Source organism: Rattus rattus, chromosome 9 (genome assembly GCF_011064425.1).
Source record: "Rattus rattus isolate New Zealand chromosome 9, Rrattus_CSIRO_v1, whole genome shotgun sequence".
NCBI classification, from domain to species: domain Eukaryota; kingdom Metazoa; phylum Chordata; class Mammalia; order Rodentia; family Muridae; genus Rattus; species Rattus rattus.
In genome coordinates, this window is record NC_046162.1 from 48,630,487 (window position 1) to 48,646,567 (window position 16,081).

Below are 16,081 nucleotides of genomic sequence, written 5' to 3' on the forward strand. Positions count from 1 at the left end.
GAATGCTGGAAGGACAGTGAGATGTTGACAGGGCCTACAACCTCCTTGGACAGATCTAGACCATTCCCATTTGGCCATGTCTGAATAAAAATGTGGTCTTGAAAGCATTGCTCTCTACAGATAAACTAGTGACATAACAGACTCAGAGCACCCAGAGTAAGGCCGATTTTTTTCTCACGATGCTGGGAAGATAATCTCTCAACACAAGACAGGAAGAACAGGGGCATGTACAAGAGCCTGAGAAAGAGGTAGCACTTCATCCTGCATCAGAATGAAGGTGATCTGGGCAGGGTCAGCTTTCTGTGAGACGTAAGCAAAACCTTAGACACAGAGTAGAAACTTGCTGTGCATTCTATGGAAAAACAGGCAGCCCGGGGCAGGGATGGCACAATAAATAAACGCAAGTGAGAGGAACTGCAACCCAGTGGTTGACTACTGGCTGCTCTTCCAGAGGAGTCTCGTTCAGGGGATGTGACCACCCTCTTCTGGTCTCTACAGTCATCAGGTGACAGGTGAAAGACATCTTATACGCATTGAAAAAAGTGTTAATCCTTAGGTGGGGACGGTGGCACCCGCTTATGCTCTTCAGTTTAAGGGGATCCTCAACCCAGCTACAAAAGTGAGATCAAGGCCAGTCTGATTTAGTAAGGTGCCAACACACACACACACACACACACACACACACACACACACACACACACACACACACACAAGGGGGTTGCAGGAAGAGAATTCTAGACATGCTTAGGAAAAATAATATGTCTTAGTAACTGAGAGGGTGTGGATGAAGAAACTCTCTTGCAGGGTAGGTAGGCTCCAGGCGTAGACCAGCCAGGGACCGCAGTGCACCAATAACACCTCTTGTCTTACCAAATGGCAGTCAGCAAGCAAGTGTGGCAGCCCAAAGTCAAACCCTACAGCAGTGAATGTCAGTGTGAAGTTTGGCTCGTCTTAAAATGTTACGTTTTCATCAAAGTCTAGAGATAAAGGCACTTCACAGTGTGTAAGGGCACACATTTGTATTTCGTGTAGTAGGAAGCTAACGAGGAATGTATAGCTCAGTGGCCTTTATGTATGTGAACCCTGTTCCTGTTACAATGAGAAAGGAGACCGAAAACACCAACGCCCTGAATCTCAGGGAGAGGCTGGTCCGTGAAGCAAGGCTAAGCTTTGAAGCGCTTGCCTTTGTTACTCTTTCCCGTGTAATCCGCCGGCTAACGACCGGGTGAGAAACAGACCTTTTAGGATGTTAATTTATTTCTTTCTCAGACGTTGACTCTAAATAAAGATTCAATTCCTGGTTTTTGTCCGTGTTTCTGGCGGCACGTAGTCAGTTAACCCGAGGAGAAAATGAGAAAGCTAAACAGAAGGGTAGGTGGTGGAATCTGATTAATATGAGCTGGGAACCCAGGGCCCCAGTGCTAGCAACACTTTCTTTGGATGAATTCTTGCTGTTATCTCTTTGTTCTGACTTCTAGCTGGGTGTGGATAGGCAGTGTGGATAGATGGTGGGCTACTGAAGAATCTACTCCGGGTCCGTCACTGCAGTGAGACTAACGTAGAGATGGCAAGAAAAGCTGTAATTCACCCTTGGAGTTCAGAACGCGGCTGCAGGAGCGTTTCCAAACCAAGCCATTCCATTGATTAAAGTCAACGCTCAGTACTGGAGGTTGGACCGGAGGACCCCGGGCGGAGGAGGAAGAGCGCAGACTTCAGGGTAGGGAACCGCAGGCGTAGTAGCGAAAGCGCGGTCTCTAGTGGCAAAGAGACGAAGTGACAGCTGAGCCTACACCTCTTAGTTCCAGGGAGGAGTCGGGACTCGAGGGTCGGCACCTAGCAGCTGGGCTCCAAATTCTGCTCTGAAGGGCTTCTCAGTAGGTGGTCGCCCAGCACGCCTTCCCGCCTGGCTTGGTGTCACGCGGACCGCCGCAAAAGTCTTACGACCTCTATGGGCGTCCGCAGACTGGGTCACACGTCGGCTCGTTGGTCTAGGGGTATGATTCTCGCTTCGGGTGCGAGAGGTCCCGGGTTCAAATCCCGGACGAGCCCCATATTATCTTTTGCCTCCTTGAGCACGTAGGCAAGCAAGCTCTTTGCAGGCTCTCTCATTCTGAATGAGCACTTCGGCGGCAGGAAAGTCAGCGCCAGTCCTAGCTGTCATGCGAGCGCGAGCGCGAGCGAAACAACGTCCACTCTTAGGCAGGTCGCTCGATTTCTCCCCTCTTGCTAGGTACCTCAGCTTGGAATCCAGAAGTTGGTATCAGATTGACGGATGTTGTATTTTGGGATTGTGAATGACAGGCGATGAGGGGCGGGAGATATCCTGGGTCTTCTTGGAGAGCCAGGGATCGTCAGAACTCGAATTTCGACACCCTTGAAGACCATCCGTGCTCTTCGATCACTCCTGCTGTTTTCGGACTTTCTGGAGACCGGCATACATACATTACCACTCCGAACATCTAGGAAGAAAAGGCCGCATAGCCCAGCCAAGCAGCTTCAATCTAGAACCCAGATCAGGGATCTAGAGAAAGGTTGCTTCAGCTTACTCCTCGTTAGTATAGTGGTGAGTATCCCCGCCTGTCACGCGGGAGACCGGGGTTCGATTCCCCGACGGGGAGAAAGTATACTTTTATTTGCTATTTTTAATTTCGCAGAAGCAATGGACACAGCCATTCGTAGCTGTACCAAGCAGTTTAATGCAAAGGTCAGGTTCTAGCTTTGCTTTGGCTACAGGGTTTCTGGGTTTGAATTTACACTGCAACCAGCGCAGAGTCTGAAGTTCGAGCAGATAACGTCATAGGGTACATACACCGGAGAAAGAATAAAAGACGAACATTGCAGCATCAGGGCGAATGACCAGGGGTTGTGGAGAAGTGGTGATGATGTCTATGTTGACTCCTAGATTTGAAGGAAAAGATTTCTTTGGATATTTTAGACGCACTGATTTTGGTAAAAAGAAAAGGTTAACCTTGCGTTGGCCGGGAATCGAACCCGGGTCAACTGCTTGGAAGGCAGCTATGCTCACCACTATACCACCAACGCAGGTGAAAGAAAGGTTTGCAGTGATCATATTTATATGTATCTTCCTGCTAATACTCGATTTTATCTTATTTATTTATGTAGCTATGTCGAAATATGTGATAACATGAAAAATAGAAGTAAGCAAAGCAAAATCCAGAGAAACCAATCGAGATTTGCTATATTGTTCTGTTTCATTTTGTTTTAGTCATTAACACAACTGGGATTAAATGTAAAATGTATTTAGGAGTATAACATCATCTCTGGAAAAAAAAGTTCCAAACATAGAAGTCACTTCTTTGAGTGAGGCTCAAAATTAAAGAGTTAGCCTTTCTGCCCAGTGCCAAGGAAACGTTTCAACGTTTTACCATAATTAACTCACTTTCCATGTGAGTGCGAGCCTCTCCGAAGCTGAGAACCGTGAGAGTAAAACCCGAGTCCCAGCCTGAAGGAAATCATCCCTGCTCACTGCGGTTGTAGCTTCTGTCCACGACACCCATAAGCGCTGGCCGGAGGGAGGCCTCGTGGCGCAACGGTAGCGCGTCTGACTCCAGATCAGAAGGTTGCGTGTTCAAATCACGTCGGGGTCATCTGCTTTATTTATTGTCTAGACCAAGTACACTAAAGAAAGAGGGAAAATCCCTTTCCACTACATCAAGACTTTTTCTATCTTCAGAGCTGCTAAAACGTGTCGAGAGTTTTACACCTTTTTCCCGTGTCTGCCAAAATAGCCATGCCTTTAATATATATTTAAATAACCTAACAAATTGTTAATGAACAGTCCCGACTCTTCTTTAGCTAATGCACTAAACATTCTGAAATAAACAATAAACGGCAATAAACATTCTGAAAAAAAAAGTGTAGCAATAGTTTATCACTTTAAAAATAATATTTATATTGTCCCAATTTGCACTGATTAATTCATGTTTACTGGTGTCCACAATTTTGCCTCTCTCTCTCTCTCTCTCTCTCTCTCTCTCTCTCTCTCTCTCTCTCTCTCTCTCTCCTACCACAGGCTGAATTTTCACGCAGCTGGAAAGATCAGAAGTGTTTTGGATTTCCAGTTATGTAGAGTATTAGGCAATTTCTCTGAGGTTGGCTGTCTAATCTACACTTTTTTTCTTACTATTTAATATTTGGCCACCACAATAGCCCCTTTTGCTTGTTTGCTTGGTATGTTGACCTGGGTTTTTGGAGGGTTGTTGGGGTTTTTGTTTTATCATGAGCTTTTCCTGTAGCCCAGGCTAGCCTGGGAGCCTCATGTAGCCGACTTTGTCCTTTTTTTTTTTTTTTTTTTTTTTTTTTTTTGGAGCTGGGGACCGAACCCAGGGCCTTGAGCTTCCTAGGTAAGCGCTCTACCACTGAGCTAAATCCCCAGCCCCTTGACCTTATTTTTAATCCTGCGCTTTGCACTCCCACAGGCACTGACTTTACAGGATCCGCTCCCAGTTCATGTTTGTTTGTTTACTGTTTACCTTTATTGAATAAGCTCTGTGGTGTGAAATCCTGGGATCTCAGTTTGGGGTTAAAGGTTTTTCTTAGCTGTCCTACTGTCTTCAAAGGATACGAAACCTTTTCAAGCATAAGTGAACTGTTCTCTTCCTTGTCCTAACCCCCACCTCTATCCCCACCCCACTCCCACCAGTGTTGTGTTGTCTTGTATTTAAATATTTAAATCTTGTCGTTGTGCGTTTTTGGGATGTGGTTGCCAGCACTGAGTCCCCTTCACTCTGCCTCAGAAAACTGAGGAAATCAAGAATTTTCTGCTCACAGTCGGGGCAGAAGGATGTCAAATCCCTCAGGATGGAGAACAAAGAATGAGGTTTGAGGTTTGCTTTATCTTTGTAAGCCGGTCATCACAGACAAGAAGAAGGCCGAAGGCTGAGGCAGTCCCTGCCCCTGGTTTGGCAGTGAAGGAATTGAAATAAACCAGACTTCTGCATTTGACTATTAAAATCCCTGAAAAGTCAAAAATGAAACAAAATAAAGTAAAATAAAATCTAAGGTTTTCTGTCTTGTTATTTTTATTTTACTCTTTTGTAATCCTTGCTTGGAATCTTATGTACAAACCGGATTGGTCTTGTACTTGGAGTGATACCCTTGCCTTTGCCTCCAACATGCTGGGATTACAGGTGTGAATGAGCCACTATGGAGTGGGTCTGAATTTTTTTAAAGTGCTTTTGTTCGCTTGCCTAGCAAGCGCAAGGCCCTAGGTTGGTCCCCAGCTCCGAAAAAAAAAAAAAAAAAAGTGCTTTTGTTCATCTCTGATTAACTTTGGGCAGAACTCGGAGTATTGCATATAAACGTTACTTCTCCCAACTTCTCCCTGGGGGCCTAGACTGCCTTTAATTCACTTTTTTTTTTTTTTTTTGTTCTTTTTTTTTTTTTTTTGGAGCTGGGGACCGAACCCAGGGCCTTTCGCTTCCTAGGTAAGCGCTCTACCACTGAGCTAAATCCCCAGCCCCTTAATTCACTTTTTAAAGGAAAAAAAACAAGAACCAAAAAAAGCAGAACAAAACAGGAAGTGAAAGAAAAACCCCAGCTAGCAAACTCTTCTGCCCCCCACCACACACACACACACACACACACACACACACACACACACACACACACAAATACACACAAGCCTTGTCTTCCCAGAAAGATGGCTTCCTATCTAAACCCTTCTTTGCTTCACCAGCTGCAACTCTGTCAATGCGGCAGGGGTTCCTGGTGAGGATTTTGGGCTTCAGAATATGACCCACACAGCAGACCCCTGTCAACTAGAATCCGTTTCCCTTACTTCCCTCCGTCCTGGTTCTTATGCCAGACCAGTCACTTTGTCACATGGATTGAGACAGTGGCATGCAGTCTTTGTTGCAGAGGTTGTGTACGCCAACGCTCTGGAGTCCCAGAATAGTTATGATCTTCCTGGCCACATGAAATGTCAGCCCTTAGGGTGAAAACGGTAACAATATGTCTCATGGACACCTTCAGTGTGACTTGGCCAACAGAGTCCACAAGTCCGTCTCTACCATGACTCAAGGAAAATCAAGAGCTAACTCATTGGAAATTGTTAGCTTATAGAATTCGAAAACATATTATATATTATATATATATGTAATACATATAATATATATATATTATATATACAGCTCACATTGTAGTAGCCTGGAGCTCCTAGCAATTCTCTTGCCCCAGGCTCCAGAGTTGCTGAAATTACAAGCCTACTGATAGAATTAGAACCTTCTGGGATTTTAAAGAAAAATTTAGTAAGGACACATAAGCAAAACCGTGCAGGAGAGTGGGTTTTGAGTGTGCCTCACCCAGGAATGTAGACCATGCCACAGGCTGAAAAGTTCTTCCTAGGAAAACAGGATTCTTAAGAAAGTACAAATGGAAGAAACATGGGCTTGGCAGTGGTGTTGTGAGATAATTAGAAATTCAAGGCCAGTCCCCAGCTCGAAAAAAAAAAAAAAAAAAAAAAAAAAAAAAAAGGAAAGAAATTCAAGGCCAGCCTGGGTTATATTTAGTGAATTAAAGGCCAACATGGGCTGAACAGAGAGACCTTGTCTTGAATAAACAAAAACCAGATACAAAACAGACAAGTAGGATAGAGAACCCAGAAATGCAGTTCCATATTCATGATTTCTACACCCACAGGTTTAACTAACTGTTGCCTGTCTGTCTGTCTCTCTAACCTACACATCTACCCATCCAATCAGAAGATTGCCATCTGTATTGAGTAGTAGACTTTCCTCCCATCATATTCCCTAACCAAGGACTTACTTCTCTCACAGTATTTTTGTCATATTAGGTAGTTAGGTGATCTAGGAATTAATCAACGAACCCTAGAGAATTATGAGCCCTATGCAAATACTATGTCTTATACAATATTATGCCTGTTTCTATAATAGACCTGAGCATCTACTTGAACTGGGTATTATGGGGCTTTGTAAGGGCAATACACCAAAGACACTGAAAAATAATTGTAGTTTCAAAGGTTATTTTAAGGGCAGCATTTAAATTTTTGTGTAAACCAGACAACTTAACCAATGCCATCGGAAAGAACTCGATCATATTAATATTTATATCTTTTATTTTATATTATTATTATTTTAGGGTCTTTGAGACAGGATTCCACAGCGTCTTAGATAAATCCCCCACTCCCTGCTCCTCACACACCACTTCCCTTTCATCCCCACGCCCTCTTATTCTCCTTTCCCCACCCCAACCCTCCCCACACACCATCTTCTTCGGCTCCCTACCTCCCCCAGGGTTTCTCTGTGTAACCCTGGCTGACCAGGAACTTGCTCTGTAGACCAGGCTGGCCTCAAAGTCACGAATCCACATGCCTCGGCTTCCCGAGTGCTGGGATTAAAGGCGCGTGCCCCACCACCGCCCAATTTAAATATATAACTTTTTTTAATATATATATATATATATAAAAAAAAAAAAAAAAAAAAAAAAGCGTGCACATCCTAGGACAGTCTCAACCTAGAAAAAGGAGCCTCGGGCTGGAGACATGGCTCAGTGGTTAAGAGCACCCAACTGCTCTTCCAGAGGTCATGAGTTCAATTCCCAGCAACCACATGGTGGCTCACAACCATCTGTAAAGAGATCTGATGCCCTCTTCTGGTGTATCTGAAGACAGCTACAGTGTACTTATATATAATAAATAAATAAATCTTTAAAGAAAAAGGAGCCTCTTAAGCCACACCTTCATTCTGGCTCAGTAATTGCGTCACAAAAACCGTAGCCAATGAGAGCGGGCTTGGGTGGCGTTCAGCCAATGGGCCTAGAGCGGGAGATTCGAAAGTGTTCGGGTCGCGGGGTAGGTTCTCCGGTGTACGAGCGCCCATCGGACTAGGTTTCGGCTTTTCCGGGGACTCCGGAGGCCGCAGTGATCCTCGGGGTCGGGTTCCGTTGGGCGGGTCCACGTGCCCGCCGATCCGCCTAGAAGGAGAGGTGCAGAAGTGCCCCCGACCTTGGCTGCGTGCTGATTCGCTTCCTTCCGCCGGCCCAGGCTTGCGCTCCCCGGGGATCTGCCTCTGCACCTCTTGCCTTCACTGTTGTTTCCCTCTCTGCCCAGCTCCCCTCCCGCTTTTGCCCTGGAGAATGGCTCAGAAAGAGAACGTCTACCCGTGGCCCTACGGCTCAAAGACGGTAAGGTCCTAGCCACACTCCCCGCCCCACATCCCCCGGAAGAGGAGTCCATGGAGATAGATGTTGGGCCCTGCAAATGGCCGGACTGCTAAGTGTTTCCGACGTGTGGCTCCAAGAGTTTGCTTGCAAAACTCAGTCTGGTCACTTGCAGTCTTACGGTAGCAGATGTTGCCAACCTGAATCTGAGGGCTTCCGTAGAGCTGATCCTGCTTGTCACATACAAGTAATAGTTGGGCCCGAGCAAGCTTCATTGTGCTTTCGGGTCGGGAGTCCCACTCTCAAGTCGGCAAACATTAACTACACAGAAAATAGATTATAGGTTAGAAAGTTACGGGTGAAAAGGTCCAAAATGATCTAAATATTTAAATACGATCCTGGGTATGGACCCAGAGCTTCCAAGTATTGATGTACGGTCGAGCTACACTCCAGCTCTGGAACTTATCTTAATGAGCGGTGGGAAGTAAGAATCCAAGTAGATTTGAAATGCTGTGTGTGCGTGCATGAACGCACATGTCAAGTTATACCAATCATCACTGAGGAAGGTTTGTAGGCACACTGGGGCTCTCTCTTGGCTGAAGAACTGAGTCAAACTGGTAAGAGTGGGGTCTGGACCAAACAACCCTGTTACTTTTACCCGGACTGGTATCCCAGGAAAAGAGCTATTTATTACTCAGAGAACTTTGAAAGTGAAGTGGTCCAAGTGTAAACATATCTTTTATTCTCCTGTCCTAATTGTCATCCCTGAGATTCACGGTATGATCAAATATCCTGCAACCCCCAAGGCCATCAGTATCCCTGATGGTCTGTTCCTATAAAGGATGTCGTCGACCTCACACGTTCAGGTTCTTCTGTAAGCCTGGGCGAAGGTGGTGATGTGTTTAGAACTATCCAGACCGGACAGTGATGGGCTTGAGGTGTGAGCCAGGGTCAGGGGAATTGTTAAGTTGGTATAGTCAGTCTTTTGCCTCTTATCTTGGGTTGTTTTTTCTCATTGGTTCATTTACTTTGCTTTTTAATTTTTTTTTTTTTTGTGGGGAGGGCAATGTTAAAACAAGGTCTAATTTAGCTCAGGCTGCACTGGCCTAGAACTCCTAGTCAGGAGCCCCCACCTCCTAAGTTATGGATGTGTGCCAGGACCTCGGGTTGTTTTAATTTTTATTTATTTTAATTTCTCTTTTTTACTTTTGTTTTTTTGAGACAGTATATCACTGTGTAGCCCTGGCCATCCTGAAACTAGAACAGGCTAGCCTCAAACTTACAGAGACCTCCCTGTTTCTGCCTGTGAGCGAGGGCTACTACTCCCGGCTGCCAGTTGTTTTTTAACCCTTTTCACGTGGAGCAGTGAGCAGATTCCTGGGGCTGGGCAGGCAAACCACGGTGCATCACTGTTGTTCTGTGAACTGTGAGTGCATGGGTTCTTTAACAAGTAGCTGAAGTGCGGCTTGTAGCACATTCTGAGGGACCAGGAGGTCCTCAGAGTCACCCTTTGCTTCTCAGTCTCAGTCTGGCCTGAACACCTTGCCCCAAAGAGTCCTACGGAAGGAGCCTGCCATGACACCTGCACAGGCCCTCATGAACCGGTCCAACAGCCAGTCCACAGGTACCTGGGACAATAGGGAGAGGGTGTAAGCTGGGAATGGCAAAGGGGGAGACTCAACAGAGCTGCTCTTTCCTTAGCTGTCCCTGGCCATAAGTTGACTGAGAACAAGGGCGCCACTGCCTTGCAAGGACCCCAGAGCAGGTAGGGGAACTTGAACAGTGATGAGGCAGAAATGGAGGAGGGTAAGGGGAGCACGGACTGTGAGAGATCGGCTGCCTTTAGAGTCTAAGCCAGCTAGCACTGAGCCAGCTAACTTCCCCCTGCTTGTCTAATCAGGCAGCCTTTCACCATTGACAACTTTGAGATTGGGCGTCCTCTGGGCAAAGGCAAATTTGGAAATGTGTACTTGGCTCGAGAGAAGAAAAGCCGTTTCATCGTGGCGCTAAAGATCCTCTTCAAGTCTCAGATTGAAAAGGAGGGGGTGGAGCACCAGCTCCGCCGAGAGATCGAAATCCAGGCGCACCTGAAGTATGCTGTCACCCCTGACCCCAGTCCCTCTGCTAACCCCAACACCTCACTGTTGCTGGGAATCCCAGCCCGGTCTCACTCCACCTAGACCACCTGCCCCAGCTCTTCCTGCTCCCTGAGTTAAGTCTCTGCAATCTGTCCGGGCTTCTAGATACAGCCTGAAGCTTCTTTTCTCCCTGCCCCAGACATCCCAACATTCTTCAGCTGTACAACTACTTCTATGACCAGCAGAGGATCTACTTGATACTTGAATACGCCCCCCGCGGAGAGCTCTACAAGGAACTACAGAAGAGCGGAACCTTCGATGAGCAGCGGACTGCCACGGTCAGGGCCTGGTGTCAGGTGTGAGGCCGGGGCTGTTGCTGGAGACCGAGGGCCTGATTTCCTGTTGTATGGGCCCTCACAGATCATGGAGGAACTGTCAGACGCGCTGATGTACTGCCACAAGAAGAAGGTGATTCACAGAGACATAAAGCCCGAGAACCTGCTGTTAGGTCTACAGGGAGAGCTGAAGATTGCGGACTTTGGCTGGTCTGTGCATGCCCCATCCCTGAGGTATGGAGGGACTTGGGGGGCTGTTCCCGACTTGAGGCTGTGACATTCCTCAGGAGCTTTTGGGGGTTTTCTCCTTGTAGTATAGACATAGTGATATCATTACAGAAATAGGTGACTCAAGAATTCATGCCCTAGATTTTCTACTTTTTTTTAAAATTAAATATAGTGAGTCTACATTGTTGAGAAAACTCCCACACTATAGACTGATTGATAGTTGATTGGTTGATTGAGCCAGGGTCTGGTCTTCTGTAGCACAGGATGACTTCAAACTCTCTATATAGTCAAAGAGAACTTTGACTTCTGATTCTCCTTGCTGCTACCTCCAAACGTACTAGGATTACAGGAATGTATCACCATGCCAAGTTTACCCTCGCAAAACTCTGTTCTTTGGAAGGAGGTATGGTCTCACTCTGTGGTCTTAAAGGCGCAGGCTCAAGCGAGCAGCTGGTATCCCAGGCATACCCTACCCTACCATGTCTGCTTACTCCGTCACGTTTTATTTGGTTTGCTTTGGTTTTACGGTATTAGGGGTGGAACTGAGGGGCTTGCCTATGCTGGGCTCTATGCTGGCTCTCTGACTTATCTGCAGCCCAAAATGGCTTCAAACTGACAATCTTATGTCAGCTGCCCAAGTGCTGGGATTAAGTCAGGCGTTGTGACACACACCTTTAAATCCAGCCGTCGGGAGTCAGTCCGTGGTAAGCAGTGGTAGTCAGGGTAACACAGATGAAGTCAAGGCCAGCGAGTTCCAGGCCAGCAAAGGCTAGAGAGAGAGCCTGCCTCAAAGAAACAAAGCCAAACACACCAAGCCCTGGTGGGATTAGATGTGTATCTGAGTGGGTTTCCGGTGATCCCTTGGTTGTTTATTCTTCAGGGTATTGCACAGTAAAATGTAAGTAGCATATGCTTGGTGGGCGTTGGTGTCTTCTGTTTTTTCTTTGACGTAAGCATTGCCCTTGTCTCTGATTGTTTTATTGATTAAGATAATTCATGAGTGTGACCATGCTGGCACCATGCATGCCCGCCTCTGCCATTTGGCTTATATATCATTACCGTCTCCTACTCCAAAGCGCATCCTGGGGTCTCTGGGCTACCTATTGTCAGGTAAAGAGAAAAGAGAAGCTGTCTGACATCTGGGACCCTACCCTCTTCCCTCATCCCACCAGGAGGAAGACCATGTGCGGCACCCTGGACTATCTGCCCCCAGAGATGATTGAGGGGCGGATGCATAATGAGATGGTGGATCTGTGGTGCATTGGAGTGCTCTGCTATGAACTGATGGTGGGGAACCCACCCTTTGAGAGTCCTAGCCACAGTGAGACATATCGTCGGATTGTCAAGGTGAGATGGACCCATAGGCTTTGTGTACTGTAGAAGCCAGGGTCTGGGGACTGGGAACACTCAGAGTGGATGTACATGGCTCTTTAAAAATGTCCCTGCTTTGTAAATACTTTTCATTCATTCTCTGACAACTTGTATATAACGAACCTTGACCATAACTACCCCTAAGGACACTTGTCACTCACATCCCTGGACTCCTCCCCAACACGTGCCCTGCCTACTTTCTCATCCGCTTTCTTATTATAGCTGCTGAGAACAGTTAGTGCTACCTGCATGAGCACCAGCAACCTACCTGTATCCACACTCTCAAAATAAATAAATAAATAAGACCCCCCCCCCCGGCTGCCATCCACTGGCAATAACACCTCTCTGGGTGTTCTCTGTCTCCTAATGGAATAAGTAGTCAAGGAGAATGTGGTCGGAGTAACACAGATGACACCTTTCCTTTTTCTACCTGCAGGTAGACCTGAAGTTCCCCTCTTCTATGCCTTTGGGGGCCAAGGACCTCATCTCCAAGCTGCTCAAACATAATCCCTCACAACGACTGCCTCTGGAGCAGGTCTCGGCTCACCCTTGGGTCCGGGCCAACTCACGGAGGGTTCTGCCTCCCTCTGCCCTTTAGCCTGCTTCTTGATTTTTGTTCCTGTCATTTCTCAGTTTTCTTTGTATGTCTGTGTATGTGTCGTGAGAAGGGGATAGTGATTGGAAACTATCCCTAACCCCAGTTCTAGGGAATCTTATTCCTCGGGGATCTTATTCTCTACAGGCAAAATTGGGCATACATGTCGTACACATATATGCAAGCCAAACATATAAAGTTAAAAAACAAACAGTGCTAGAGAGATGGCTTGGCAGTTAAAAGCACTGGCTACTCTTCCCAAGAACCAGGAGTTCAATTTGAGCACTACAATGGTGCTCACAACCACTGTCTGTAACACCTAGTCCTGGGGTATCGAGGCCTTCAAGCCTCTGCAGGCAGTAGGCATGGATGTGGTATCATCTATGCAGGCAAAACACCCATGCACAGAATTTTAAACCCTCTAGTCTGACTGAAAGAATTTGTCAAATGTTGAACATTATTTTAAAAATAATATAAGCCAAAAATGCATGTAATACAATTTCTCTGAAACATGGTGTAGCCTAGTCTGTTTTAAATTCAGGAAAATTATGAAGAATAAAGCATATTTTATAATAAAGTCTTAAATAGTTCATGTTTTTGAATTCTGTGATGGTTTGAATATGCTTGGCCCAGGGAGTGGCACTATTAGGAGGTATGGCCTTGTTGGAGGAAGTGTGTCACTGTGGGGTGGGTTTTGAGACCCTAAGACAGAAGTTGGTACCAGGGACTAGGGTATTGCTGTGATTGGCCTGACCATGCTTTTGTTTGGAGGAATGTGTGTCTTAGGACTTTGGAAAGCAGTGGAATGTTCTACTAGGCCATCTTAGTAAGAATACAGAAGATGGTGGCGCCAAGGGCGATTTGAACTGTGGAGGCCTGTTGCCTCTAGAGGTTACAGAGAAGAATTTTAGAACTTGACCTAGAGTCTGTTCTTGTGATACTTTGGTGAAGAATGTGGCTGCTTTTTGCCCTTGTCCGAGGGCTAAGGTGAAGAGATTTAGATTAATTGTGTCGGCAAAACAAGTCTCAAAAAAGCCCAGCAGAGACTGCCCTCTGGTTTACTCTCATGAAGAGCGTTTTGATGAAGCAAGCAAGCTTAGAAAGGAAGCATAAAACGTGGTTCATAGAGTAAAGGGGCACCAGGAAGTGGAAGGAAGCTAAATCCTGTGTGCAGGGCTATTAAATGGGATCAAGGGAGTGGTGACCTTGGGGCAAGATCCCACCCAGATAAACTAAAGCTTCACAGTTGAACAAGGGATGGTTATTATCCTGTGAGGGGTTCTTACCTGGTTATTGTTGGATGTTTAGTCTGTTGGAACGAACTATAGTCCAGAACTGGAGAGCACAGGCGTCTGACCCAGACCTTGAGGAACAGTAGCCATGGAAAGCTTTGGCTCAGACATAGTGGCACAGTTTTAATCCCAGGAGACAGGCAAGTTCTAGGGGAACTAAACCTTAAATTCAGGTGTGGTGGCACACAGCTTGATCACAGCATTCAGGTGACAGAGCCATGCAGATCTCTGAGTTCAAGGTCAATCTACAGAGCAAGCTCCAGGACAGCCAAGCTTAGGCAGTGAAGGAATTGGAAGACAGAAAGCTGGTGATGATGTAATAGAACAAGGGGGCCATGTCCCATCCCCAGCAAGGAACAGAACTCAACAGCTTTGGCCATGTGTCTCTGGCTTTAGAGTCTGGAAGGGACCACTGGGACAATTGGTGCTGGTTAGCTGGAGCTAAGAAAGACATTGCATCACTGAGGTGAAATCTGGAAAGTATTTTCTGAGAGCACAAAGAAGCTGTGTTCGAGATCACCAAAGTTTTACCTTGTGCTGCAGCTGGACTTGGTAATGTGTAAGAGTCACCCAGGTGGTACTGGTTTTGAAGGCATGAAGGGGTCATGGAGGCTTGGCACTGTGAGAGGCCATGGAAGGCCATTGGTGAAGGTGCAGCCTCAGTTGCAGGTGACTGCCCAGGACTGAAGGGGTCATGCAAAGAGCCGTGGCACCGTGAAGGGAACCTATGAGAGGCCGTTCGTAAAGCCTAGTCGCACTGGAAGTCCCCTGCGTATTGGAGATGCCAATATCATGGGATGACCACCAAGAACAGCAGCAGCAGTGGAGTGCTGTGAACCAGAGCCTAGAGTGCTACAGAGAGCTGGAGAAGCGATGACAGCCCTTTGGAGGAGCCCAGAAGATCATGTGTGGATCCCAGACATTGGAACAAGAAGCTGTAACACAAGTTGCCTTGGATATGCCAAGACATTAGAGATGTCAGAGCCATGGGATACCTACCAAGAAAAGCTGCTAACAGGGAGTGGAACCAGCTTAAGAGAATAGGGGTTGGGGATTTAGCTCAGTGGTAGAGCCCTTGCCTAAAGCAAAGGCCCTGGGTTGGTCCCCAGCTCCAAAAAAAAAAACCAAAAAAAAAAAAAAAAAAAAAAAAAAAAAAAAGAGAATGAGGTTTGTTGCTGCTGAATGCCAGATCTGCCAACAGCCATCAACAAGGGTGAAAGGATTTGGAGACCTGAAGAACGGTTTGACATGGGAGACATGGAGTTTGCCCAGCCAGTTTTCTGTCTTGCTTTGGTCCAGTATTTCCTCACCATGATGTTTTTTGGAATGGTGATGTATATCCCCCAATGTTGGAAGTATGTGACCTGCTTTTTGATTTTAGCTTCCTAAGGGATTACATTTAAGAGATTACATGACTCAAGAGAGACTTTGAACTTTGGACTTTTAACATTGTTGAGACTGCTATAGACTATGGGGACTTTTGAAGTTGGACTAAATGTATTTTGCGTTATGCTATGCCTAAGTATAACCCCCATAGACTGATGTATTTGAACAAGCCTATAGGTCCAGGGAGTGGAATGTGATGGTTTAAATATGCTTGGACCAGGGAGTGGCACTATTAGGAGGTGTGGCCCTGGAGGAAGTGTGTCACTGTGGGGTTGGGCTTTGAGACCTTCCTCCTAGCCACATGGGATTCAGTCTTCTGTTCGCCTTTGGGACAAGATGCAGAACTCCCAGATCCTCCAGTGCCATGCCTTCCTGGACACTGTCATGCTTCCTGCCATGATGAGAATGGACTGAACCCCAGAACCAGTAAGCCAGCCCCAATTAAATGTTATCCTTTATAAAAGTTGCCTTGTGGTCATGGTGTCTCTTTACAGCAGTGGAAACCATAGCTAAAACAAATACTGTATTGAAAGTGAAAGATTGTTAGTACAGTTGTGTCAACATTGGGAAGCTATGGTGGTGGTAATCCACGATTTTAATCCCAGCACTTGGGAAGTAGAGGCAGGTGGACCTCTGAGTTCTAGGTCAGGTTGGTCT

The 16,081-nt window shown here is 46.4% G+C and overlaps 1 protein-coding gene and 4 non-coding genes across 5 annotated transcripts; 4 read left to right on the forward strand and 1 right to left on the reverse strand.

Annotated features, from left to right (window-relative positions):
• Nucleotides 1–1,977: 1,977 nt before the first annotated feature.
• On the forward strand, nucleotides 1,978–2,049 carry Trnap-cgg. The gene has a single exon. It is a non-coding gene; the product is annotated as a tRNA-Pro (tRNA).
• A 497-nt stretch (nucleotides 2,050–2,546) lies between these two features.
• On the forward strand, nucleotides 2,547–2,618 carry Trnad-guc. Its single transcript has one exon. It is a non-coding gene; the product is annotated as a tRNA-Asp (tRNA).
• Nucleotides 2,619–2,970: 352 nt separating this feature from the next.
• Trnag-ucc lies at nucleotides 2,971–3,042 on the reverse strand. Its single transcript has one exon. It is a non-coding gene; the product is annotated as a tRNA-Gly (tRNA).
• A 494-nt stretch (nucleotides 3,043–3,536) lies between these two features.
• Nucleotides 3,537–3,608, forward strand: Trnaw-cca. Its single transcript has one exon. It is a non-coding gene; the product is annotated as a tRNA-Trp (tRNA).
• Nucleotides 3,609–9,035: 5,427 nt separating this feature from the next.
• Nucleotides 9,036–13,331, forward strand: Aurkb (aurora kinase B). Its single transcript, XM_032914169.1, has 8 exons — nucleotides 9,036–9,077; nucleotides 9,661–9,763; nucleotides 9,841–9,904; nucleotides 10,040–10,231; nucleotides 10,417–10,555; nucleotides 10,638–10,786; nucleotides 11,953–12,127; nucleotides 12,588–13,331. The coding sequence occupies exons 1-8, from the start codon at nucleotides 9,036–9,038 to the stop codon at nucleotides 12,747–12,749; spliced, it is 1,026 nt and encodes a 341-aa protein (XP_032770060.1). The 3' UTR covers nucleotides 12,750–13,331.
• The last annotated feature ends 2,750 nt before the right edge of the window (nucleotides 13,332–16,081 follow it).

Coding starts and splice junctions, on each gene's coding strand:
- Aurkb (XM_032914169.1), top strand. CDS start 9,036: ATGTGTTTAGAACTATCCAGACCGGACAGTGATGGGCTTGAG. Junction 10,232..10,416: donor GAAATCCAGGCGCACCTGAA/GTATGCTGTCAC, acceptor TCCCTGCCCCAG/ACATCCCAACATTCTTCAGC. Junction 12,128..12,587: donor CATATCGTCGGATTGTCAAG/GTGAGATGGACC, acceptor TTCTACCTGCAG/GTAGACCTGAAGTTCCCCTC.